The 24,407-nt window shown below is 31.1% G+C and overlaps 3 protein-coding genes, 1 non-coding gene and 1 pseudogene across 7 annotated transcripts; 3 read left to right on the top strand and 2 right to left on the bottom strand.

Moving 5' to 3' along the window:
* Positions 1 to 202: 202 nt before the first annotated feature.
* On the top strand, positions 203 to 1,178 carry LOC107929082 (non-specific lipid transfer protein GPI-anchored 5). 3 transcript variants are annotated; one of them, XM_041101357.1, is made up of 3 exons: positions 203 to 573; positions 738 to 803; positions 985 to 1,178. In XM_041101357.1, the coding sequence occupies exons 1-3, from the start codon at positions 255 to 257 to the stop codon at positions 1,119 to 1,121; spliced, it is 522 nt and encodes a 173-aa protein (XP_040957291.1). In that variant the 5' UTR covers positions 203 to 254; the 3' UTR covers positions 1,122 to 1,178. The 3 variants fall into 3 exon arrangements, with proteins under 3 accessions (XP_040957291.1, XP_016715907.2, XP_016715906.2); XM_016860418.2 differs by having other exon boundaries at positions 205 to 573; positions 997 to 1,178; XM_016860417.2 differs by having other exon boundaries at positions 205 to 573; positions 994 to 1,178.
* A 2,813-nt stretch (positions 1,179 to 3,991) lies between these two features.
* Positions 3,992 to 5,559, bottom strand: LOC107929085 (CASP-like protein 1C1). The gene is made up of 3 exons (XM_016860421.2): positions 5,214 to 5,559; positions 4,980 to 5,082; positions 3,992 to 4,417 (listed from the first exon to the last, which is right to left on the bottom strand). The coding sequence occupies exons 1-3, from the start codon at positions 5,366 to 5,368 to the stop codon at positions 4,184 to 4,186; spliced, it is 492 nt and encodes a 163-aa protein (XP_016715910.1). The 5' UTR covers positions 5,369 to 5,559; the 3' UTR covers positions 3,992 to 4,183.
* Positions 5,560 to 8,921: 3,362 nt separating this feature from the next.
* LOC107929133 (FCS-Like Zinc finger 8) lies at positions 8,922 to 11,043 on the top strand. 2 transcript variants are annotated; one of them, XM_016860486.2, is made up of 3 exons: positions 8,922 to 9,612; positions 9,711 to 10,499; positions 10,599 to 11,043. In XM_016860486.2, exons 2-3 carry the CDS (start codon positions 9,766 to 9,768, stop codon positions 10,699 to 10,701), a joined length of 837 nt encoding a protein of 278 aa, XP_016715975.1. In that variant the 5' UTR covers positions 8,922 to 9,612; positions 9,711 to 9,765; the 3' UTR covers positions 10,702 to 11,043. The 2 variants fall into 2 exon arrangements, with proteins under 2 accessions (XP_016715975.1, XP_016715974.1); XM_016860485.2 differs by having other exon boundaries at positions 8,925 to 9,612; positions 10,596 to 11,043.
* A 796-nt stretch (positions 11,044 to 11,839) lies between these two features.
* Positions 11,840 to 12,064, bottom strand: LOC121221568 (small nucleolar RNA U3). The gene has a single exon (XR_005918956.1). It is a non-coding gene; the product is annotated as a small nucleolar RNA U3 (small nucleolar RNA).
* A 768-nt stretch (positions 12,065 to 12,832) lies between these two features.
* On the top strand, positions 12,833 to 18,007 carry LOC107929167 (folate-biopterin transporter 1, chloroplastic-like; annotated as a pseudogene).
* The last annotated feature ends 6,400 nt before the right edge of the window (positions 18,008 to 24,407 follow it).

The following is a 24,407-nucleotide window of genomic DNA, read 5'->3' as shown; positions in this document are numbered from 1 at the left end:
AATCCGGCATCACATACCCATCAACTGATTTATAGGTTGGTCACCCACATATAATTTTATAAAGCCTTAAGCCTCCATTATTGAACACTTGGAAAGATATAAAGCCCGCAGTTGGCTATTGGTCCAGTTAAAACAGTAGCAAAAGTTGGTCACCAACCACTGCCATCATTTGCATAGGTCTCCTTATAAAAGCCTCATTGCACCAATTCAAGCCCCATTTCTTTGAAATTATCTAACCAAGAGAAATTAAAGTAATGGCAAATATGAAGATTGCAACATGTTTTATCATGGTCCTAATGGTCATGTTTTCTGCGGGAGCTAAAGCTCAATCAGGTTGCACTACTGTATTCGTCAGCATGTCACCTTGCCTCAATTTCATTGCGGGAAACTCGTCGACCCCGTCCCAACAATGCTGCACACAGCTTGCCAGTGTCGTGCGTTCGTCACCCCAATGCTTGTGTGAGGTCCTTAATGGTGGTGGTTCGTCGCTGGGGATCAACGTCAACCGGACTCAAGCTTTGGCCTTACCTGGCGCATGCAATGTTCAGACTCCACCCGTCAGTGCCTGTAATGGTATGGATGCAATTAACCTATCTATGTGTTCCTTTTCAATCTCATTCTTGCATATATGAAACCAAAATAAAAAACAGTTGTTTAAGTACTTAAGAGATAATTGTAATTTACTCAATCTGCTATATATTCTGCTAACACCATGCTTGCTTGCTTATTATTATAAGGTGCTTCTCCAGCGCCTGCAGACTCTCCAGTTGGATCACCAGAATCTGGGAGTACAATCCCTACAGGTATATCATTGTTATTGCCTTGATCAACCTTTCCTTTAAGCCTATGTTACTTTAATTCCTCATTTCCGTCGAAGTACTCGCGTCCAACATTCATATCTTGCACATAGCTACAGAGAGAGATATAGCATGAAAATAGTTACCCCAATCCTTTATAAGTATGTTGATTGATAAATATTGAAAGTTGGTGCAGAAGGTGGATCTAAAACTGTACCATCCTCAGAGGAAGATGGATCACCATCATCATCATCGAATGGAAGCACCATGACCAAATTGACACTCTCACTACTGTTCTTCCTCATTGTGGCCATATCACATTGAATCTTCTATCCTATCTGAAAAACATTTTATGATATTATTGATTTTGTTACATAGTTTCCCATTGGTTGTGCATACTTTGTGATGTTTATTACTGAAGAGAGTTATATGGCTTCTCTTCTTTTGTCAATAAAGTTTATCTATGTTTGAACATCCCTACTCTCCTCTAGAGATGACAAAAAAACTTAAAATCCACGAGTTCCGAGTTGATCTTAGGGACGTTTTCATTAAATTGAGTTTTGAGGCAAAACAGATTAATTTTATAAAATTATTGGATCGAGTTTAGCGTAAAACCACCCCGCCCTGCCCTTAAGATATTTATAAATTTATCCTTCTACATATTTAATATTAAATAAGTTAAAAATATTTAAAATCTATCACTATCAACTTCATTTTATCACCTTTACTCCCATTTCACACTAATTTTTTTTTAAATTTATTTTCCCAAATCATGTTTAGCATGATCTTTATTGAAAATAACAATAGCTTCAAAAGTAAACCATGAACACAACCATTTCAATGTTGAACAAAAAAAATGAACACATCAAAACCAATGGGAAGTGGTGACAATTTTTTTAAAATAATTAATCACAATTTCAAAAGAAAAGGTTTGAACTCGGGCCAAGTTGGATCGGGATAGGGTATACAATTAATTTTCGGGTTTAAGTTCAAGTGGATTAAAATTTTTAAGATCAAAATTAAGGTCAAGGCATGACAGTAAAGTATTAAATCATTGAACTGTTAAAATCGCTATTGTATGACCTTCTTTATTCGCACCACTTACACAAAAAAAAAACATCACTTCTACTTCTCTTTTACAATATTTTTTTCATGAAACAATTTAAAACGTCACGAATCTTGAACCAAAATTCAAACATCTTTTTTCTTCGATTTTTGACATTAATCGTCAAATCGACTTGAATCTTAGGTAAGTTATTCTACTCATCATTGGGTACTGATCCATCGAGCCAATTGTTGTATCGCCTCTTGGAGCTTACTAGTCGGACTGTTTTGACAAAAAAACTTAACAGATCAATGACTTAAATAAAAATGTCTGAATAGTTCAGTGATTGAAATAAAAACTTTCAAATAGTTTAATAGCTATTTTGTAATTTTTTAAAGTTAAATGACCAAAATATAAACTTAGTAGTAATTTAAAAACATTGAGTGTAATTTGCCCAAAGAATAAAAAAAAAATATAGGTATATGCATGATGTAATGAAAAAGAAATAATGTCGACATCATGTCATAGAAAATAAAAAATAACCTAACCCTATATCAAGCTGGAGCAAGTGGGGAATTACTTAAATATTTTCTTCCATGATGTAACCTTGATCTTGATAACTTCGTGACCATGCAATAAGGTTAAGGTTGAAAATGGGGTCCAAAAATATTTCCATTATTGGACTATATATATCAATTCAAACATAAATGTAATATTATTTCCTTGTTAATTCAATTATATTAAAGATAAAAGTTCGAACGTCGTTTTATGGATTAAATAGATTATCAAAGGTGAATATAGAAAGGAGAAAACTTCTTAGTGAAATTTTTTCTTTTTAATCCTTATTAAATAAAAAAATAAAAGTTAATATATGATAGACTTATAGTTTATCTCACAAAATAAAAATATTTTTATTTAATTCCTTTAAAATGATAAAAATATAAATTAATATAAAATAAAATTAAACTTTTACTTTATAAAAATTTATAATTTAATTTTTCCCTCTTAAAAAAATTTAACTTTTATTGTGAAAATTATAAATAATTTAAAAGTTGTATTGAGATGTTGACGTGCTCCCAAAAGGATTTTTGAAGCTAAAACGGGTGATGGAAATCCTCTTGAGTCTATTAATGAATCAAGCTCCAATCCAATGGGACCTACATTGAGGTGTGGGGATGTCCTCTAGGCTCTACCCATTATTTTGGTAATTAAGGCTTTGATAAGACTAAAGAGTAGACTTCACTTAACAACAAAATTTTAGTGCATTTATAGACTAAACAAATTTCTTAAACCTAGGTGAGTAGTTGAAGCCTAGGGAGTCTACCAAGATAGCCCATTATTGTTGTATCACTCGTATAAATATCATTATCCGAAGTTATAAGCTATTAATAGGAGGTTATATATGTGTTTCTGGCAGACGAAAAAGGTAACATAAATGATGCGATGGGAATTTAGTTGAATTGTCATATAATTTAATTGAGGGCAAAGTTTCTTGAATGAAACCCAATTTATTGTTACTTTACATGCAAAAATGGAAAATGCAAAGGAAAGGTACTTTTCAGTCCAAACATGAAACCAAGAAAGAGGCAGTGGTGGTGAGTGGGTGACACAGCTTTTTGAAGTTTAATATTCACATGAAATTTAATCACTTTGTGGGTTAGTACCATTAGTGGACCTATATATTTCAGATGTTTTAATCATGTTGGGGGTAGTAAAAGTTGACATTTTTAGCTATTTTTTATTTTGATTTTATTTTGGGTGTGTTTTGTTTAAATTTATTTAGATTTAGATTTAGATTTAGATATATTTTGATATCCAATTTATTATGTTTTGTGTTTAGTTAATTTTATTTCTATTTTTATCAAACATATATTATTTATAATTGTATACGTAATTATACTTGTAAACTATTTAAAAAAAAGCATTTTTGACTATTGATCTAAAAAGTTGTTTTTGGTTATGAAAAAAATATATACTTTTCAGCAATTAAGAAAATATATAAAAATTAAATTATAAACTAAAAAAAATTATGTTTATCTTTATTAACAAAATAAAATATTTATATATTGTGATTAATTGATAGCTTCATTTATATCTCATTTGAATGAGCAAAACCCCAACCAAAAGAATTTGAGTTTTTTTTTTTTGACTATAAAAAAAAGAGCCTTTATTGATATCTGATGTATAAACAAAGGAAAATTGGAAAATTCCAAGTAGACAAAAGATTAAAAACCCAAGAAAGGCATTGCATAATTCTGCCCCAAAAGGATTATTGAAATGAAAATAATACTTAAAAAAATGAAGCAAAAGCTCCATACTTTAGACCTCTATGGCTATGTAATTAAGACTTTTCAAGAAGAAGAGGGTTTAGAACAGTGTGAAGAGAGTAAAGGAAGAGCAACATATAGAGAACTACACTGATGAACCCAACAATTAATGCTCCTTTAACTTGGTTGCAATACTTGGTGACTTGGTCACATATTGGTAGCCAACCTGCAATTGGGTTCCCTTTCTCCCCCACATAAGCAATCGCTAAGGCTGCTGATATGCTTGATGTAAGCAAAATGGTGAAAACCTTGCAAAAGAAGGGGAAAAAACAATCACTCTATAAAAATAAAAGCTGAAAAGTTTGGTGTTAAAATAGTTTAAATTGAATAACTAGATTTTTGGAGGGGCCAAAGTTTCATGTTTAATTAAAGCTAAAAAAGGATTAAATTGAAATGTTTATACTTAAAAGGCATTAAAAAGTGATAGTATACCATTTAGTCAAGGTCCCCATGGCTAAGTACATATCAATATAGAATCAATCTTTGTTAACCTAGCCATAAACTTGGGAGTTAAATATGACGTGAAGCACATTTAAAACACGTTGATCAAATTATAAATTTGTGTGTACTTATCGTATTGACAAGTTTGATATGATATATTTAAAACAAAAATTACCTTCTTAAGTTTTAGTGACATCACTTGTTTTTCAACACGTTATATTTAAATTATCCATACGATAAGTACATACATATTTTAAATATATTTCAAGTTAAATCCAAACTGACATTTAACACCTAAATTGATCAAATGATTTGATTGATAGAATATTGATAGTGCAAATAACCTAAAAATTGAAGGAAAAAAATTACCGCATCTAGTGCAACAACTAATCGCCAAAGAAGACTTTTGGATGGAAGAAACAACACCAAGAACCCATAGATGCTTACTATTGCATTTACAATAACAAAGTACCTACAAATACAACAAGTTTTCAGTCACACATTAACATCAAAAGAATGGGGATGATTGCCCTTTGTGATTAAGTCCTTTGTGGGCACCCTCCACCAGAAAGAAAATGAAGTTGGAAGCTTTAAATTACTCACTTAAAAGCTGGTGTATCCGAGTATTTAGCTTCAAACGAGAACACCAAAACAGTAGCTCTTTGACGGCTAGAAATCATTATAATAACAGCTGAAAGTGTGGTGCAAAAGGCTATGAACCTTAGCAGGAAAGTGAAGATCCTCTTGGTTTCAGCCATGGAACTTGCAGAGAAGGTAGGAGAGGCAGATGAATGGAGGTGTGGACTTAATAGACATGTTTGAGGCTTTTGTAGTTTACTTTTTGTTAGTTGAAATCTCCAACTGTAACCCCTCCACCGCCCATTGCAAAAATTTTTCTACGTTGGCTGCTTCCATTGGATACTTGTAGCTAATGATTATTGTTGTCATATGTGCAATTCTTTGTTTAGGTTAGGTTACCAGTTTCTTTCATAATATAGATGTGTGTGTGTACATGTTTTTTTTTTCTCTCTTTTTGAATATATACATGTTGTTTTCGTTACAAAAGGCTCAGTTTGATGCTTTATTTCCAACCAACAGTGTAGAAGATTTTTTAAAAATAGGGTTAATTGCAACAAACACCCTCTATAGTTCAAATTCTTAATTAGGCTTCAAACTTTAATTATTCTTATTAACTTCTTAAAGTGTTAATATAATTAAATTAGGTCATTTTGTTAGTATTAGAGTCGTAGATAAGGGGACAAGTAGGGGCCTGTCCCCCTAATGATAAATCTCTCATTTAGTACCTTTAAATTTTGTTAAATTATAAGTTAGTGTAAATTACACTTTAGACTCTCTAAAACTTATAATTCATTTCTAGCCCTTTTAAAACAAATTTCTAGCTCTGTCCTAGTTAGTTTATTTAAAACATTGATCAAATTAATTTAAACATATTTATACTTATCAAATGAATAATTTGGATCTAACGTATATAAGAAAAAAGAAGGGTAAACTACACCCAATTTCACTAAACTATTAGTTTACGTTTTGGTCACTTAACTTCAAAAAGTTACGAAATTACCACCGAATTATTCAAAAGTTTTTATTTAAGTCACTAGGTTGTTAAGTTTTTTTTTAAAGTGTCGCTAGTAAACTCTAAGCAACGATTTGACTATCTATGAGTTGAATATCCATCAACGAGTAGAAGAACATACCTTAGATCCAAGTTGAATTGACGGTCAGTGTCGAAGATCGAAGAAGAAAGTTGTTTGGATTATAGTTCGTATATTCGTAACGTTCAAAGTTGTTTTATGAAAAAAAAAACTGAATTGTAAAATAGAAGGGGAATGGGAGCTTTCGATTAGTGCAAGCGATATGAGCAAAGAAGGCCATATAGCGACGATTTTAACAGGCCAGTGACTTAAATGAAAACTTTCAAATAGTTTAATGACTAATTTACAGCTTTTTAAAGTTGAATGATAAAAACATAAATGTGCTAATAGTTTAATGGCATTAAGTGTAGTTTACCTAAAAAAGAAATATACAACTTTCATAGTGGGCATATGCATGTTTAAATTTTGATTAGCATGTTTTACATATGCACCATATTATATCTGAGTTAATCTCTAATGCCTAAGCTAATATTAGTGTGATAAAATGACCTAATTGATATGATATTAATACTTTAAGGATTTACTTTGAACGTTTTAAAGTCTAAGGGCTAATTTATGATATAAACCAAGATTTGAGGATACTTGATGTAATTAATTATTTCTCTAAAAAATAGGATACAATTATGTTGTCAGAAAAAATACAACCATACAAATTTTGTTTACCTAATATTGAATCATGCATATTTTGCTTGGTGATTTTATTAAAGGAGTGTGTTCGTGGTTACGAAATAATTTTTCAAAGGGTCCCTACAAGTTTCTTCTCAACTGTGTCCCTGCTATTAAAATTCCATCAATAATTTTCACAAGGGTGTTTTAGGAAATTAAATTAAAGTGTATCATCATAATAATCAGCCACAGGTGGGTCGGGAATTGAAATGGGAGTTACGAGGGGCCCACCTTGAGGGCCCAACCTGGGCCCACGATCATGATTGTGGTGATGCAGGTTTACATGGGGGTCCCACATATTTATACGTTATATTATACGAAGGGCCCCACCTTTGACAGAGCGAACAACTTATACTGAACGTATTACATGAGCTTTTGAGTTACTGTAGATTCAATAAGTATACGTAAACATTTGTTCAAAAATAAATAAATAAATACCGATTTGACAAAAACGAAAGCTCTAATGTTGAATGGAATTGAATGTTCTCCGACTGTTTTGGTCCATTTACGGTTATTGCTTCTGTGAATATAGTGGCTAAATAATTTCAACGCGTTACATAAGGTAAATATTGTATAATTGTTTGGTTTTTCATAATATTTCTTATTTTTCTGTGTAAATAACCTAATATTAGTTCACAGCCAACAACATCTTCACCGTTTAAAGTAACAATGAGATGAAGAACACCATGCATTGATGGGTGGTAAAGCCCCATATTGACTATCATTAGATTTTTTTTTTCTGTAGCTGATAAATTCATAATTTTTTCCTAGATTCATTCTTACATTAATTGTTAAAAACGAAAACAAATACATCAAAAATTTTTATGCGTTTGTGAATGGAAAATCGCTCAACTTAATTCAGTAACAAAACAAGTAATAAATCGAAATACTAGATTCATCTCATATATCAAAGTATTTCAAAATAAAGACTTTCGCTTTTTGTTTTCAATATTTGGATTTGATACGTTAGATACAAATAGATCGTATATTGTAAATTTTTTCCACTTTTCTTTTCTTAATCGACCCCTCCCTTTTTATCCTTTCTTTTGTGCTCCTTAAGAACTAAAGAATTAAACAATAGGATTTCTTTCTTTTAACATAATGATAAACTTAATGATAATTTTTCTGTTTTTTTATTACTCATTTTTTATCAGCATAATATTTTTCCTATTTTTTTTTCAATTGTTGCTGGACTCTAGACTATATATAGTTTAGATAACCCGCGAAAATTTTCGACATATTTGACTGCGATCTTGATATAGACAGGGCGCTCATTCGTCTCAAAATATTAATAGAACAATCTTTATTATTTGAAATAGTTCTTTCGAGCAATTATCAAAAGAGGACAATTAAGTTCGAGATTCACTCTTCGTAACTATATACATGGGTTTTGATATACAATTAAAAACTAAATAATCAAAATACATTATTGACTAAAAATTTAAAATACATTTTTATCCTTATATGATAGGATTTAAAGTGTTTAAGTATTAAACAAAAATTTTTTTGACAATTAAACAAAAACTTTAATCATTATTTCAAATAAAATTTGATAAAAAATTAAGTTGTTAGCAAATTCCAAATGATAATTTGATGATCTATACATCGGATCAATACTACTAACGAAAAAAAAAACCTACTGTAGATCTAAATCGATCTGACAGTCAATATAAAAGATCGGAAAAAAATTTTCTTTAACTTTTATTCATAAATTTGTAATGTTTAAAGTTATTTAATGAAAGAAAAAAAATTAAACTTTAGAAGAAAAAAAATCGAACATTCTATTATTATAAAAAATATAAACAGAAAAAATTCAATACAACAACCATTTTAATATACATTCTATAATTTTTTTAAAGTTAAATAATTTAGTGACTATGTTAAGCTAAATGTATATGGTTGAGCAGTCACGTCAGTCATCTTCTTTGAAAGCCATTGGTGGCGCTTTCCATATAAATGAGGCAAACCCCTCTATACGCCAACGATGAGACTAGCAATACAAATTTACACTTCACTCCCCACTATACACACCATCAGCACTTGCAGATGATCAAAGCAGGTAGAGGAAGAAGAAGAAGCAGAAGAACACGAAGTAGTTTGCATCATTCATTTCTCATCTAAAAATTTAATCAGATTTTGATTAACATAGAAAAAAGCTCTCTCCTTTTTGTTTCTTCTTTTGTTCTCTCTCTCATACTTTCTGTTTTCTTTTTCTTTTTTTCTGTCCTTTTCCTACATTTGCATGCTAATTTTTCAGCACTGATGATGGAGAAGCTGAGTTTTTAGTGGGGTTTCAAAAATAAAAAAGAATACATAGAAAGAAGAGAACCCACTAGAAAAAAAGAGAGGGCAAAAGAAAAAAAAAACTGATCACCACCCCACATTTCATAATTCACTAGTCTTTTTGTTTTCTTGTTGGGTTTTCTTTGCCATTTTGGGGGTTTTATGTGAAAGTTCTTTTTCTTTTCTTTTTTTCCCTTTCCCTGGTTTTGTTGCTTAAAAATGGAGTCCACAGAGTTGTAACATACTACATAGGGACAAAGTGGTTTTCATTTTGCCTTTGGCTTTTATTTTTCTGGGTTTTTTTTTTGTAAAGATGGTTGCTTTGGTTTCTGGTTGCTTTGGTTTCTTATTTTTGAAGCTTAAAACAGCAGCAGTTTCCGGGGGTAAAAGTTTCAATCTTTCCAGCTCTGTTAAAAAAAAATTTCTTCTTCATGTAATGTTTTATTATTATTATTAATATTTGTTCTTCTATTGTTTACAGTTCAACAATAATACCAATCCCAAGAAGCAGCAAGTGAAGGTATAAGGTTTTAATAATGGCAGATTGTGATTCTACTCTTCAATCTCCCACAGATAAGGTGCAAAAGAAGCCCACTTCATTCCCTAAATTGCTTACTGGTTTTACTTTAAAAGCATTTTCTGATAATACTGAGTCTATTATGAGTCCAAAATCTATACTTGATAGCAAGCCCTGTTCAGCTTTGAAAAACCCTTTTTGGTCTGAATCAAGTACTCCTAAAACCCCAGAACCTGAAGCCAAACACAAGCTTGATTCCAAAGGGATTGGTCTTGCCATTGTTGATTCTTTCAAAGATGATTACTTTGATCCCAACTTACCAAAACCTGTCCTTTTTGGTTCACAACTTAGGATCCAAATCCCATCTTTGCCTCATGTTCTTTCACCAGCAGAATCTCCAAGAACACCACCTGAGTTTAGCACCAAGACAAGAACATCTCAGTTGAGTTCATTTTCTTCTGTTCTGTCCCCTTCTTCAGTAAGGGAAACCTTGAATTCATCTAGGATCTTCATTGGGAATCTCCCAGCTTCTGAAATGGAACTCTCAGAAGATTACACCTGTGTGATATCTCATGGAAGTAATCCAAGAACCACCCATATCTTTGATGATTGCATTGTTGAAAGCTGTTGTGGGGTTGTTGGTTTCTCCTCTCCGAAGAGAAACGGGTCAAGTTACCAATCAGAAAATTTCCTTAGCTACTGTTATGCTTGTAAGAAGAATCTTTCTCCAGGAAAAGACATTTACATGTACAGGTTAGTCTCAAAGCTGTCCTTCAATGGAACTGCTTGCTTCTTTTTGAATCTATATTTGATTAAATTTTGGTTCCATGTATGAAACTTGCTTCTCAGAAGTGAGAAAGCATTTTGCAGCAAAGAATGTAGGTACCAAGAGATGATGCTAGAAGAAAGCACCAACAAACTAGAATCTGATGACATCTTTGGGACTTATTCCTAACATTTGTTTCAAGTTCTCATCATCAGTCTTGCATAAAAGCCAGTCAAGGATTAAGTAAAACCAGCACAAATAACTTCTGTTTGTCAATCATCGTGAGAGTTTTTAATTGCTTTTAGCTGTTTAAAAGATGAAACTTTGGGTTTACTCTGTTGTATCTTCTTCAACAGGCTCTATGGTATTTGTAGAATTGATCTTTCTTCCTTTCTTTGCAAGTGATCTTTTGTGTTTTTTCTTTTGTCAAATAGTCTTTGGTGGTGGTGGTAATTGTAAATGCCAATGATCATCATTCTGATTTGTGACTCTAAAGAAAAGCATATAATATTATATACTATATTTGCTTTATTTTATGTATATATTAATCATCTTTCGATTAGGCACTAAGAACCAATTATTTCAACTGAAGTAGATTCTCTTCTTTCCTTACGTCAGCTTGGTTGCTTTAATGGAGAGTAGCTCTAATATATTATTTTTATATAGAAGCCTGATGTTATGACTTTAACCATTTTTAAAGGATCAAATAATTGAAACTACAGGCCCCACCTCACCACCCCACTTTCAGGTGGGTTAATCCAAGGGGTAACAAGATTGCCGATATGATTTTTAACATCTTTAACATTATTTTAAAGTTGGTAGTTGAAACTTTTTTATCAGATGATGAAATAATTTTCTACTCTTGTGTTAGTAGTGGTATGAAATAATGTATAGGATGTGAGTAATATAGTAATGTCCTTTTTTTCTTTAAGCTTTATCTTTGTAAAAACGTATTAGGTTTAATGGTTGGTGCATTATCTGAAAACCTGTACACAAATTAATACGATCTTAAGCGCTCTCAAGCTCACTAATAAAAACCTGTTGCTCTAATCTTCCTTTATGGACACAAATCTCTTTGAACTTGTTTCACTTTCTCAAAACCAACCTATCTTGTAACTCAGAAAGTAAAGGTTAATGCTGAAACAAGCATTGAGAAAGAGCATGAAAAGGGGAGACCCTTGATCATGAAATATGGATTGTTTGTTGAACCTTGTGAATTGAGTGAAAATAGGATATTTCAAATTCGGGAGTCCAAGAATTTTATAAAACGTTCTTAGTGGGAAAAAAATGTGGATGAAAGATCTCACTGAATTGAATTGGGACCATGAATCTAAAAAATAGTGAGAATTCTTGATCTCACATATGTGTATCGAAGATTTAGGAACGATCATCTGCGGTGAAGGTGAGGCAACAAAGGGGCATCATTGGACCAATAATCACGCTCTGATCACACATTCTCACTTCACCAACCAGACTAGAATTCCTGTCTCCTTTGAGCTAAAGGATACAGAGGTACGAGCCTATAGAACAAATCCTGTTCAGGTTAGGTCGTGCCCTCTAAGTGCTTAGTTCTGCTTTAAATACCACTCGTATTTGATATTTCCTTTTTCAGTGTGAGACATTGTTGAGCTCCTGACAAAGACAATCTCAGTGTTTTGTCCCACACGGGCCTTCTATAATCTCAGGCCGCCATCCATTCAACACAGTCAAACATAACTATTCAGCCCTAAATAGAACATAGTTTATTTTACTTTATATATCATCGCAGCTATTAAAATAAATTGATTACTGGAGTATATTCATGGCTCATTAGCCTGTTTCATGCTTTCTTCATAGTTTTCACCCTTACCTCTGAATATGCTTTCTTCACAGTTTTCATAGTATTTCGACAATTTACTTGGACCAAATACAAATTAACTCAATATATCTCAAATATAGATTAAAATAAGAATTAATTTATCTATTTTTAAAGTAAAATAAAAAAAAATCTAATTTTTAATATAAACACTTCCAAAATACTTTTAAAGAATTTAATTTTCTTTTTATTTTTTAGATTTAATTGTTAATAATATTATTTTTTATTAATTCTATTAATGTAATATTTTAAAATAAAATATGACAACATTATCGACATGAATTTAATAAAAGAAATTTAAAATTATTAACATTTAAAAGTATATTTTTAAATCTGAAAATTAGCTTAGGAGGAGTAAATCCCATTTTTAGAGGAAATGTTAAGTTGAAATCCATTCTAAGGACACTTTTGTAACTTTAGGCACGACAATTCCACTAAACGTTCATGCTTAAATTAAAAAAGTTTGGCGAACTCCAATCTAATGGCTCAGCATTCTCTCTCCTCAATCTCAATATTGCCGTCGCAAAACCCCATTTTGCCCTCTCTCTTTTTCTCCTCCTCTCTATCACCGCCATCAAATCCGCCACCGTAAACCGATAGCTCTCGTTGCCGCCTTTCACCGCCACTTAAACCGTCGTAAATCTGGAAAAGAAACAATATGTCCGGCGTCCTCCCGCTTTCCTCCAGAGAAGACGAGCCATTTATAGGTGCTAGAAATAGTAAGTTTTTTTCATTTCTTAAAAAAAAGGAACAAAAATTGAAGAATTTGAATTTAATTTACGTTTTCTTTGAAGGTGCTGGAAATGGAGACTCGTTAGCAATCGAGATGGAGCAAGAGACGAGTACTTCGACGAGTTCTGGCGGGAGTTCGAGGAAAAAGAACAGCAGATTGAAATGTTTCGGCGTCGATCTGTCGCCAGATAATGTGGCAGTTGCTATGGTGTACTTCGTTCAAGGCGTTTTAGGCCTTGCAAGGCTTGCTGTTAGCTTTTACTTGAAAGATGATTTGCATCTTGATCCTGCTGAAGTATGTTTCCTATTTTCCCCCTTAACATTCAAGCTATTTTTATTGATAATTTGATAATTCAGCATTTATTTTAAGTTAGGCTTTATTTCGCGTACTTGGATGATAAAATTCGCCATTTTCTTATTTACGTGACATAGTTGTGGTTGAATCAGTATTACATTTTAGGTCAGTTGTTTACTCTAATCAATTATAGCAATTGATCTCTTCATTTTAATCAAGTATGAATTTTTTTTCGTTCTCTTTACTTTTGCTTTATATAAAACTTATAGATGTTTGCTTTATAGCAGCTTTTCAAGATGTATGTTGTTTTGGTGGTTCTTTTTTTTTTGGCTACTTGCAGTTTGTATATCGCATTTTGCTTGCTAAAAATTGTTAAAAATAAACCCAAATGATAGATGTAAAATCAGAATAATTAAAAATGAAAAATAACTTAAAATTCAACACTGATTCTGATGCGATTGTATTATCAAGTAAGTTCATACCTTTTTCCCCAAAGGAGTCACATATCTAAAAGCGGCTTAAGACAAGCATTTTAATGAGGTTGCATTGTATTTTATTGCACGTGTATATAATGATCTTCTAAAAGGACTGACAGGATTTATGTGGTTGACTAGACAGCTGTGGTAACCGGTTTTTCTGCACTACCATGGCTTGTTAAGCCACTTTATGGTTTTATTAGGTGGGACTCTGTTGATTACCTGTTTCTATTTCTAATCATCTCTGCAAATTTTGAAGTATTTATTGTGTCTAGATTTGCTTTGAGCAATACTTTGTTTTGGCAGTGATTCAATCCCACTGTTTGGTTATCGGAGAAGGTCATACTTGGTTCTATCAGGACTTCTCGGTGCTCTTTCATGGAGTTTGATGGCCACCTTTGTTGACAGCAAGTATGGTGCTGCATGCTGCATACTTCTTGGATCTTTTTCTGTTGCCTTCTCGGATGTTGTAAGTTTCTTCTGTCTTGAAGAATTTTTAAATTGTTCACTTAAAGTTAACTATTTCTATCGAGAGCGGTTTAGGATTCTATGATTTCTCATAGGTACACTTTTCAGGGGATGCTTGTTTTTTCGAATGATAATGTCTAATATGTAATCTAACATGGCTACGTTTCTAATTCAAGCTGTCTATACATCCAATCTTTTTAAGAGAATGTTGCATGGGCGACTGCCTATATTTGTTAATTTAATCATGAATTGATGTCAAGCAAAGGTTGTTTTGGAGAATAAAATAGTAAGTTAATCCATTTACAAGTTGTAAAGGAACTGAGAGCCTGAGACTTTGTGCATGCTTGGGCTCAAGTGTAAAGCATAAAAATTCCTCAAAGTCTTGTTCTAACACATTCATTAAACCAAAAAAAAGAAACTTCAGTAGATTTTGAATTTGTTGTGACTGATTGTTAGTTTCTATTGGCAACTCGCGCATGACTCCATGAGCATGTTCATGCCTATACTACAACCAGAAGCATTTTAAATGTTTGTCTGAAAAAGCAATTTATGCTATTCATATTCTAGTAATGTTTCTGAATTTATGCTAGAAATTAATACACGGTGTAGGTTGTAGATTCCATGGTTGTGGAGAGGGCTCGTGGGGAGTCACAAAGCGTGTCGGGTTCTCTTCAGTCTCTATGCTGGGGATCTTCAGCTTTTGGTGGAATTGTGAGTTCCTATTTTAGTGGCTCTCTGGTGGATGCTTATGGTGTAAGGTAGTTAGGCTGATTTAAGGATGACTGTATGGTATATTTACAACGATAATAGAATTTTGGCTAATCATTCTATTACCAATTTAATGTCTCAGGTTTGTTTTTGGTGTCACTGCATTGTTACCACTGATCACATCTGCTGTTGCTGTTCTTGTAAAAGAACAGCGTGTGATTGGCCAAGCAAGGGGGCCAAATGTTCCTTTGGGAAATTCTAGCTTTCTTAAAAGCTCAAAGAAAACATTATTCAGTTGTGGAATGCTGTCAGACAGCCCAACGTATTTCTTCCCACAGTTTTTATTTTCTTGTGGCAGGCAACACCACAGTCGGACTCTGCCATGTTTTTCTTTACGTATGTTATGTTACTTTGTTTGAAGTTTTTTTGTCATCGCTTCATTTTTATGTCATTTTTGTTTCCCCAACAAAAATTTCTTTTGATTTCAGAACAAATAAACTTGGTTTCACCCCAGAATTTCTAGGACGTGTCAAACTTGTTACTTCAGTTGCATCGCTGGCTGGAGTTGGACTGTATAATGGATTTTTAAAAAATGTTCCTTTGCGGAAGATTTTTCTTGCCACAACAGTAACTGGTACAGTTCTTGGAATGACTCAGGTTTGTGTTTTGATTTACTTTTGCTTAAAGTTATTGGTCAAATTATATAGAAGGTCTTGTACTATATGTTTTTGGCAGACTTAGCCCCTCTATCATAATTTGATAATTTCTAGGCTTCTACTTTTCGAAATGTGTATTTTCAGTCCTAGGGTCAACTTTTTTTTCCATTAATTCCGTCAAGTGGCTTATTTTTTTTAAGCATGTGGTGATGTGGCATATATCTTTTTCTACTTTTTTGTACATTTTAAATGTGCAAAAAAATTATAATGCTAAGGTGTATAACAGTACAAGTCACGCTATCACATGTTCAAAAAAAAGTTATGTCAAACAATTTGACGAATTAACAAAAGAAGTTAGCTTGGACTGAAAATTTACATTTCTAGAAGTAGATAGATTAGAAACTATCAAATTATCGTAGAGGGACCAAATCTGCCAAAAACATATAATAAAGGAACTTTTATAGAATTTGACCAAAGTTATTTAAGATCATTTGCATTGTGCTTATAGCATTATATATGCATATTTAATTTTGCGAATTCGTAGGTCTTTCTTGTCATGGGATTGAACCGACAGTTTGGAATAAGTGATGAGTGGTTTGCAATTGGGGATTCCTTGATTATAACAGTCCTTAGTCAGGTTAGTGATGCTCTTTCTTCTTAAGCATTTACTTTAATTTGTAATTAGAGTTTGGAACGATATCTACATATGGCAGCCTTTGTCTCCATATTCGAGAATTCTAGGCAAAATTGATTGGGCTGTTTTAAGTTACTGCGTCATAGAACTGTCCTTTTAAAATTTCCCATTTTACATAAAACCTACAATACAACATAGAAGGAACTTCAAATGTGTCTACAATTATTTGAAGACTTTAATGAACTACAAAATTTAAGAGTTCCTTTTATATTTCTTTTGAGGTCCTTCTCTTCATTCTACTTTAGGCTTGGAATGTCTGTTATCTATTTTACTTGCACCCGGGTGTGAGTGTTAGATATGGGTATGTGCTTGACACAGGTATGATCAGATTATTTCAAGTTTTTCTGTGTTGGAAGATCTTAGAAGGTCATTTTCTCATACACATATGTTGACACGAGTACTTAAAGAAAAATGAAGAGTCGGATTAACATAGTCTATCGTAGTTAGATAATTATGATGTCATGGCATTACCCACTGCTCAATTAGCTTGGGGATTCGGAAAGGTTGTAGATGTTAAAATTTAAATACAAACATATTGGATTCCGCTTTGGATTAACTATATTCATTTAATTCGGTCGCTGATTTTGTCTGCACCAATATTCACAGGCTTCTTTCATGCCTGTTCTCGTACTTGCTGCAAAACTATGTCCAGAAGGAATGGAAGCAACACTTTTTGCAACCCTGATGTCCATATCAAACGGAGGCAATGTCCTTGGTGGTCTGATAGGCGCTGGCTTGACTCAAATATTCGGTGTAACAAAGGATAAATTCGATAACTTAGCCGCCTTGATAATCCTCTGTAACCTCTCGTCACTGTTGCCTTTGCCACTACTTCATCTCCTTCCTCGAGAGGATTCCGACACTGCTTCTAAGGTAAAAATGTAGATACCGAGATGAAATGCTAATTGAAAATTTAGCTGTTTCTATCCTTTTCCACGGTGTTGAAGCCTTTCTTTTCATTAACTAGAGATCACACTGTAAAAACACATCAGTCATGGATCCGAGCAATCCATGTATACATATTGTATTTTCGGTTATTATAATTTTTACGGATACAGTCGTATATGCATGTTGTGTTCGTGTTTTTATTGTGTTTTAATTTTGCTTTTTATCTGTTATCCAAAATTATCAGGTTTACACAGAATTAGAAGAAAGTGGGGAAGAGAACTGTAAATATCATGGAACGGTTACGACTACGAGTCCCAAACTTTCCTCGATTGAAATGACTAACGACTTGTGAAAGTTTGGTTTGCCTAATTTCTCACTTTTTAACACTCCAATTTCTTATCTAATTTATTCAAGGAAGATATTATGTGTAAATTCGAGAAAAAAATGATAATAAAATATAAAAATAATAAAGTTATTAACAAATGATTAATTCACGGGAGTTGTCTAATTGTGTCTTGGAATTCAATTTGTTTTACATAATGTAAACATAAAAATAGTATAATATAGATATTCATGTTTGATATTCTTTGGCTGCATTAAAAGTTTACATGAATACGGCCTCCAATGTAAATGTCATCTCATTTCTCATAAATTTAACCCTTTTGATCTGTATTTGCTTATGTACTCCTGCTTCAAGGCATTATATATTTCTTTTTTGTTTTTAGAAGTGGCAACAATTGTTTCGATTGAATTGTGTTGTAAAGTAGAACAGAAAAGCAATACAGCAATAAAAGATCCAATCTTACCTCTATGAAGCTTTAAAGAATTAAATCTCCAAACATTTTCTTAATACAATCAATAATTAAAGTCTTATCGCTGTACAATTGCTTGCCCTCACTTCCCCTCCCCTTAAATATGCTCACGTACAAGTGAATTAACTGTAACCCAACATACTGTGTGTCGGTAGCCTTTTATAGGCAGTATAAATGAACACTTCAACCGAAAACATAATCATATTATCAACTTGTATTTTAAATTTAAATAGCCCTTCGAATAAGTAGCTAATAAGCCACGTTTAATATCCTTTTCTTATCTGATTAGGTAGCCTCTTATTCTAAGCTGAAAAATCCTTTCAATGTTCTTAAATCGGAAATTATTTCATGGTCTGTTCCCACCACATTATTTATGATCCGTTTTCAATTATTTAATAATATTTTAGTAAATTTCTTTATGTTATTGACACATAATTCTGGTAAATTTTTTACCCCGAACCCTGAACTTTGGATCCTGAACTCAAGGTTTAGGATTCAAGATTCGGGTTCAAGTTTAATGTTTTGAGTTTAAAGTTTTTAGGGTTTAGAGTTCATGATTTGACGTTTAGGGTTTGAATTTGGGGGTCAAGATTTAGGTCTTAAGATAAAAATATATATATTAAAGTTATACGTCAATGACATAAAAAAAAATTACTGAAATGTTATTAAATAATTGAAAAGATATCATAAACAATATGGTATGAATGGTCCATACAATAATTTCTCCTCCAAAATAGCCTTCTTGAACTTTATACAAGTTTATCTACTTCCCCTTTTACAATAAAATCCCACGGATTTTGAATTACAAAACTACTTAATACATGAATACAAAGTCAAAATCATCAATTTATAAAAGCGTTACATTGAAACTCATATTATAACACTGAATTTGACGGAAACTATGTTTGAAGCTATTTCTGTCACAACTCGTATTGCAATATTGAGTTAGGCAGTCTATATTCCAGCATTTTCTATTAGAAATTTTATGGTATTGTTGTATGCTTCTGGTGGGGTGACGACCTTGATGTTCGAAAACTACACCTCAAAAACTACCAGTATCTATGTTCATCAGGGAAGTCTTAGCATTAAACAAACTCTATTCGGGAAACAAGCTTGGAGACTATTGAAATTGCGTCGTTTTATATTTTCTTTTAGTCACTTTAAAAAGGGTGAATTAAAAAGGGTGAATGTATTTGGAAGGTCTCTCTAATAATAGAGATCTGGTCAAATTGGTCCTCTTATTATTAAATGGATTAGTTTAATTTCTCTACTATTAAAAATGATCCAATAAGGTTAAATTGAAATAGAGTTAGCATTTACTGTTTAATAGAGTTAATATTTTTAAAGTTTTTATGATTCTAAAAATAAAAATAATAATTTTCAAGACATTTTTTATGTAATAATGTTAAATCAGTTACAAGTTGCATTTATTTTATTCTTTTTAATAGTATAAAGACTAAATTGATCCATTTAAAATAAAGGAGCTAATTTAATTCAATCCCTATAATATAGGGACCTCCCAAATACTTTAACCCATTAAAAAATCTTAAATAACTACCCACTTCCAATTTTGGTCACACGTGTATAAAGCGTAGAATAATTATTTTTCATTTCGACAACCTGCTTTTTATATTTTTTTAAGTTTTTTTTTCAAAATATAATTAATTTTAACAAGAATTATTATTTAAGATTTTGAACTGGTCATTATCGGGTCAGTTTATTCGGTTCAGGTAAAACAATTTAGTCATTTTGATTTTGAAAAATCAAAATCGAGTTAATCGAATTAATCAACTTTAAAATACTATTATTTTAATATTTAAAATATTTAAATTCAACCAATATTCAAATATATTATTCAAGCTCAAACGCTAAATAAATTCAATACGCACAAATATATTATTTAAGCTCTAACTTAACTAAAAATTAAACCCAATACCTAAAAAACATGATAATGTCGGTTAAATCGATTTACCAATTGAATCAATTGATAAAAATCAGTTCGATTTATTCGATTTTATTCATAAAGCCAATCGATGTTAATTTTAAAAAAAATGAAATCGACTGAAGCCATTTTAAAAATTTTTTTTGAACCGAACCAATAAATTACTTACCTTTATAAGTAGTAGTAAAAATGGTATAAAAAATAACTTAAAAGTGGTTGGTATTATGAATGTGGAAATTATGATTATTAACAATTATGATAACAATGATAATGAAGCATGGGTGAGTCAAAATGATGATTAATAATTTTAAGTCATGATCAAGCAATAAGCACATCAACTTATTTGTTGAAAGATTTTGATTAATCAGGCAGCAAAATATTGGTTAAAGAAATCCAAGGGTAACAACTACATATTAATTAGCTGGGCAATTAGAGCTAATATAAATAATTAGTAGAAGTTGGCGATAAAACAAAACCTTGAAATCAACGGGAAGAGAAAATGCATGTGATGTCCATGATGAGCATTCAATTTTCATTTTTTTAATAAATAATTATTAAATTGTTTTTAAACAAATTCCAACCTCATCCACTAAATGCATTCACCTTCTAATATCAAATTTGAGAGTTTGGGGCTCTTAGTAATAATTTCTCGGTTGACAGAGGTGTTCATCGTCAGATTAGTTTGATGATGGCAAGGTTAGGATGCAATATTTTACGGTTTAATCAATGTAATGCATCTTTAGTTTGTTTCCGACATCTTCCGATGTTGCAGATACTATTAGTTTACATGTTTCCTTTATTGTGAAACAATAGTATTTGTGTATCGATATGTAGTGCCTTATTTACCGTTTGTAGTTTGTACTATGTATTATGTCTTTATATTCTTATTATTCATAGTTCCGGATTTCTATTTAAGACAACATTTCTTTAAAAAAAAGCTGTCTTTAATTAAAATATATAAAAAGAATTTACGTAAAGACGTAACATTTTGAAAAGAAAAAGATAAATCTCAAAATATAAATAATTTTAATTTAGTGTAATTATATAAGTGAAACTTTAATTGTGGTTCAAATGTATACTTAAAACTCTAATTTTGATTTAATCATACAAATTTAAATAAATGAATACATCAATTTATTTTTATTTGTCTGCCTATACAATATATAATGTTATATCAATAATTATGTTAATAATTTACAGAAATTAAATTAAATTAAATTCTATCAAAATTTATGTATACAGTTACACATTGAACCATAATTAATAACATTATAAAATAAATACATGGTGATAAAAGTCTAACACGATTAATAAAGAAGATACAATCTCTTGGTTCATGATATTTCATTATCCTTCCTCATTTAATTATACAATATTTGAGATCTTGAAATGTAATCAGCTTTCAATTAGAACACGAAATTGTATGTGTTCCTAGAAATTATAAATGCCATGCCAACTTTATTAATGTATAGTTGGGTTAGGCAACAAAATTTAAGCTCCATAACATTTGTTTGGGCATATATATACATAGTTAATAGGTCTAGTCATTTCTATATGTAATTATTTTATATTTATATAATTTTAAATAAGTATCATGATTTTTTGGTTTTTTAATTTTATAAAAAAAATTATTTTAGCCTTTCATTTAATTTTTCGTTTTTTAATCATTTCCTTATAAGTTCTGGTCATATTTGTTCTTTTTGACATAATGCTTAAAACTATCCATAGTCTCTCCTAACTCATAAATAGGAAGATAATACACTTCAACACACTCGAATTTACATCTTACTACATTAATAATAATGTTTATATCGAACTATTTTAATCTCCGATTTTTTCTCGATTTATTTTCGTCCTATTAGTAATGGTCCCACGGTTCATTTATTGGGAATAGCATGGTGGCCATTGGAATTTGCTGGACATGTTAGGGCAGCTATATAGTTTACACTGCCTTAGCAACTCCACGTGCTTGGCCATGTCTTGTCCGGAGACTAATAAATAATATAGACCCGAATTTAAATTATAGTTGCATACATATATATATTGATGATGTTTTTGAAATTAGATTAGTGGTTCTCTCGTTATTTATTTTTTATTTAAATTAAATAAATTATTAAAGTATTTATAAAAATTATAATTTATTTAAAAAATTATAATATTTGATTTAATTAATTTATATCGGTTCATAAATTAATCGATTTTTATCTTGTTTTAGACTAATATATTCATCAATTCTTGACTTAACTGATCCAGTTCTGAAAACATTGCATAATTACATACACAATGGATAATATTAAATGCGAAGAAAACAAATATTGATAAATAAAATTATACAAAAATAATAATAAGTGTAGCATCATGTTCTGATATCTATAGAGCTAGATTCCTGGCTTAAAAGCATACTGTGGTTTTCATTTCTACATTGATGAAAATATTTGACTGTTGTTTGGGAGTTCACATGGGGTCAGCTGGACAATGTGTTGTTAACAAAATGGGGTCTCATTGCATCACCATTCTTAAGAAAACTGGTCCATGGTTGGATACCCTATTTGTCTAATCACATATCTATATATATAACTTCAAGCATCGCACAAAGAAGTCAAACAAGAGTTTATATTTAATATGGGTTAAAATATGTTGTAATTTGGTCATGGTTTGGTTAATTTTGAGGTCTAATCTAAATATATAATAGGGTAAAAATTAAATATGATGGGCTTAATACTAAAGAAGTTCTAAAATCAATAGGACTTAATTTAAGAGATCATTAAAGTCTCGCTTAAAGAGATCTCTCCCAAAATATGATGGGATCGTCAAGGCTTTCATCAGGAATTATTTCTTCGCGACCGGACCATTTGCCTCAAATCATAGGACCTGCGACAAGATCCTACATGCATAACACGTGTGTCACTGTCAATTGCAATATGATCTATGTAAGAACCCTTTGGCACGATAATGTATCCTTCAACCATTTTCAAATGCACGTATTAAGGGCCTTCGATGACTTGATTAATGAACTTCTCGTTAGCTTGACACTTGTACTATAAGGGAGACTCACCAAGAATGAAAAAGAGAGAATGATTCGATCATTTACAGTAAGACACCTCTCATGTTGAAACTTCATCAAAATATATACAAAAGCCCTAAACATCACCATGTGAACTTCCTTCCTCTTCCATAATTCAAACATATATTTCTGTAACAATCATATACACACTATACATAAAAATTTTGATTGAGTTGGTGTCTCGAGTTAATTAAACACAAATTCAATTGGAAAATGACTAAAAGCCCATTATTTTTACAAAATAACGAATATTAATACGAAAATATTTTTGTTGTTATATTTTTATAAAAAATTATTACAGTAAAATAACTTAAGAGACATGATTTTTAAAGGTTTAACTTTACTATATCAATCAAAACATCGTTTAATTTTAAAACAATATTTTTATATATTATAATTTTTTCACACATACTAAATATATTATAATTTAATAATATATAAATTTATATCAGAAAAATCCACCACATAAGGCCAAACAAAATGGATGATTGTAACCACCACATGTGTATAGAGGAATCTTGAGCTGAATTCCAAATCCTGTAATTGCTTAAAAACTGGCTAAACAAAACCATCATTGCTAATTGGAATTAAGGATAAACTTTCTTTTTTCCCAAAACACGTGAATCCCCTTGGCCTTCACCAAAAAGTGCTTAACCTTTTTCAATTTCGCCCCATTTAAAAATTATCCAAAACAAAAACTATAATATTATATTAAGTGGAAAGTTATTTTTATCCATGTGTACGTACAAATTAGACCATGTTTTTATGCGCATATTATGAAAATTTCACGTCATTCGAGGAGCATTTTGAAGATTTGACTAAATAATGTTAAAATGGATAAGATTAGGTAAAACGAAAAGTAGAGGGACTATATGTGGAATTTGACCATGAATGGTTTGTGATGGATGAAAATCAAGAAATGATGATCAATTGAATAGCATTCTATAGTGGATGTGAATTGAAATCAAGCTTTCAATATGCATGGGCCATTTTCTTTAGTGGAAATCATCAAACAAAGATCTTACAAATCCAACCAAGTGGTGGGTAATCAAGGATTAATCATTTTCACAGTATTTAAAAGTGTAATTATCATCTAATCCTTTATTTATTTTCAAATTATAGTTTTCTTTTAAGTGTCAATGTAGGAAAAAAAAATTAAGGATCAAATTTGAATTATAAATTTTATGGTAAAAGGTAATTTTATTGGTAAATTATTTTATAATTTTATAATTTTCAAAGGATTTTAAAAGGATTTTAATGTTTTATAGGAGCTAAGATTTTTGTTTACCCTTGTATTTGCCCCTA

This window comes from Gossypium hirsutum, chromosome D09 (assembly GCF_007990345.1).
Source record: "Gossypium hirsutum isolate 1008001.06 chromosome D09, Gossypium_hirsutum_v2.1, whole genome shotgun sequence".
NCBI classification, from domain to species: domain Eukaryota; kingdom Viridiplantae; phylum Streptophyta; class Magnoliopsida; order Malvales; family Malvaceae; genus Gossypium; species Gossypium hirsutum.
This window is presented reverse-complemented; position numbering and strand designations above follow the sequence as displayed.

What these genes read in the sequence shown, in the direction of transcription:
- LOC107929133 (XM_016860485.2), top strand. Translation starts at nt 9,766, where the DNA reads ATGGCAGATTGTGATTCTACTCTTCAATCTCCCACAGATAAGGTGCAA. An exon ending in AAAGACATTTACATGTACAG is followed by an intron (nt 10,500 to 10,595) that starts GTTAGTCTCAAA and finishes CTTGCTTCTCAG; the next exon opens with AAGTGAGAAAGCATTTTGCA.
- LOC107929082 (XM_041101357.1), top strand. Translation starts at nt 255, where the DNA reads ATGGCAAATATGAAGATTGCAACATGTTTTATCATGGTCCTAATGGTC. An exon ending in ACCCGTCAGTGCCTGTAATG is followed by an intron (nt 574 to 737) that starts GTATGGATGCAA and finishes TATTATTATAAG; the next exon opens with GTGCTTCTCCAGCGCCTGCA. An exon ending in TGGGAGTACAATCCCTACAG is followed by an intron (nt 804 to 984) that starts GTATATCATTGT and finishes AAATATTGAAAG; the next exon opens with TTGGTGCAGAAGGTGGATCT.
- LOC107929085 (XM_016860421.2), bottom strand. Translation starts at nt 5,368, where the DNA reads ATGGCTGAAACCAAGAGGATCTTCACTTTCCTGCTAAGGTTCATAGCC. An exon ending in TCGGATACACCAGCTTTTAA is followed by an intron (nt 5,083 to 5,213) that starts GTGAGTAATTTA and finishes TTGTATTTGTAG; the next exon opens with GTACTTTGTTATTGTAAATG. An exon ending in TAGTTGTTGCACTAGATGCG is followed by an intron (nt 4,418 to 4,979) that starts GTAATTTTTTTC and finishes TTCTTTTGCAAG; the next exon opens with GTTTTCACCATTTTGCTTAC.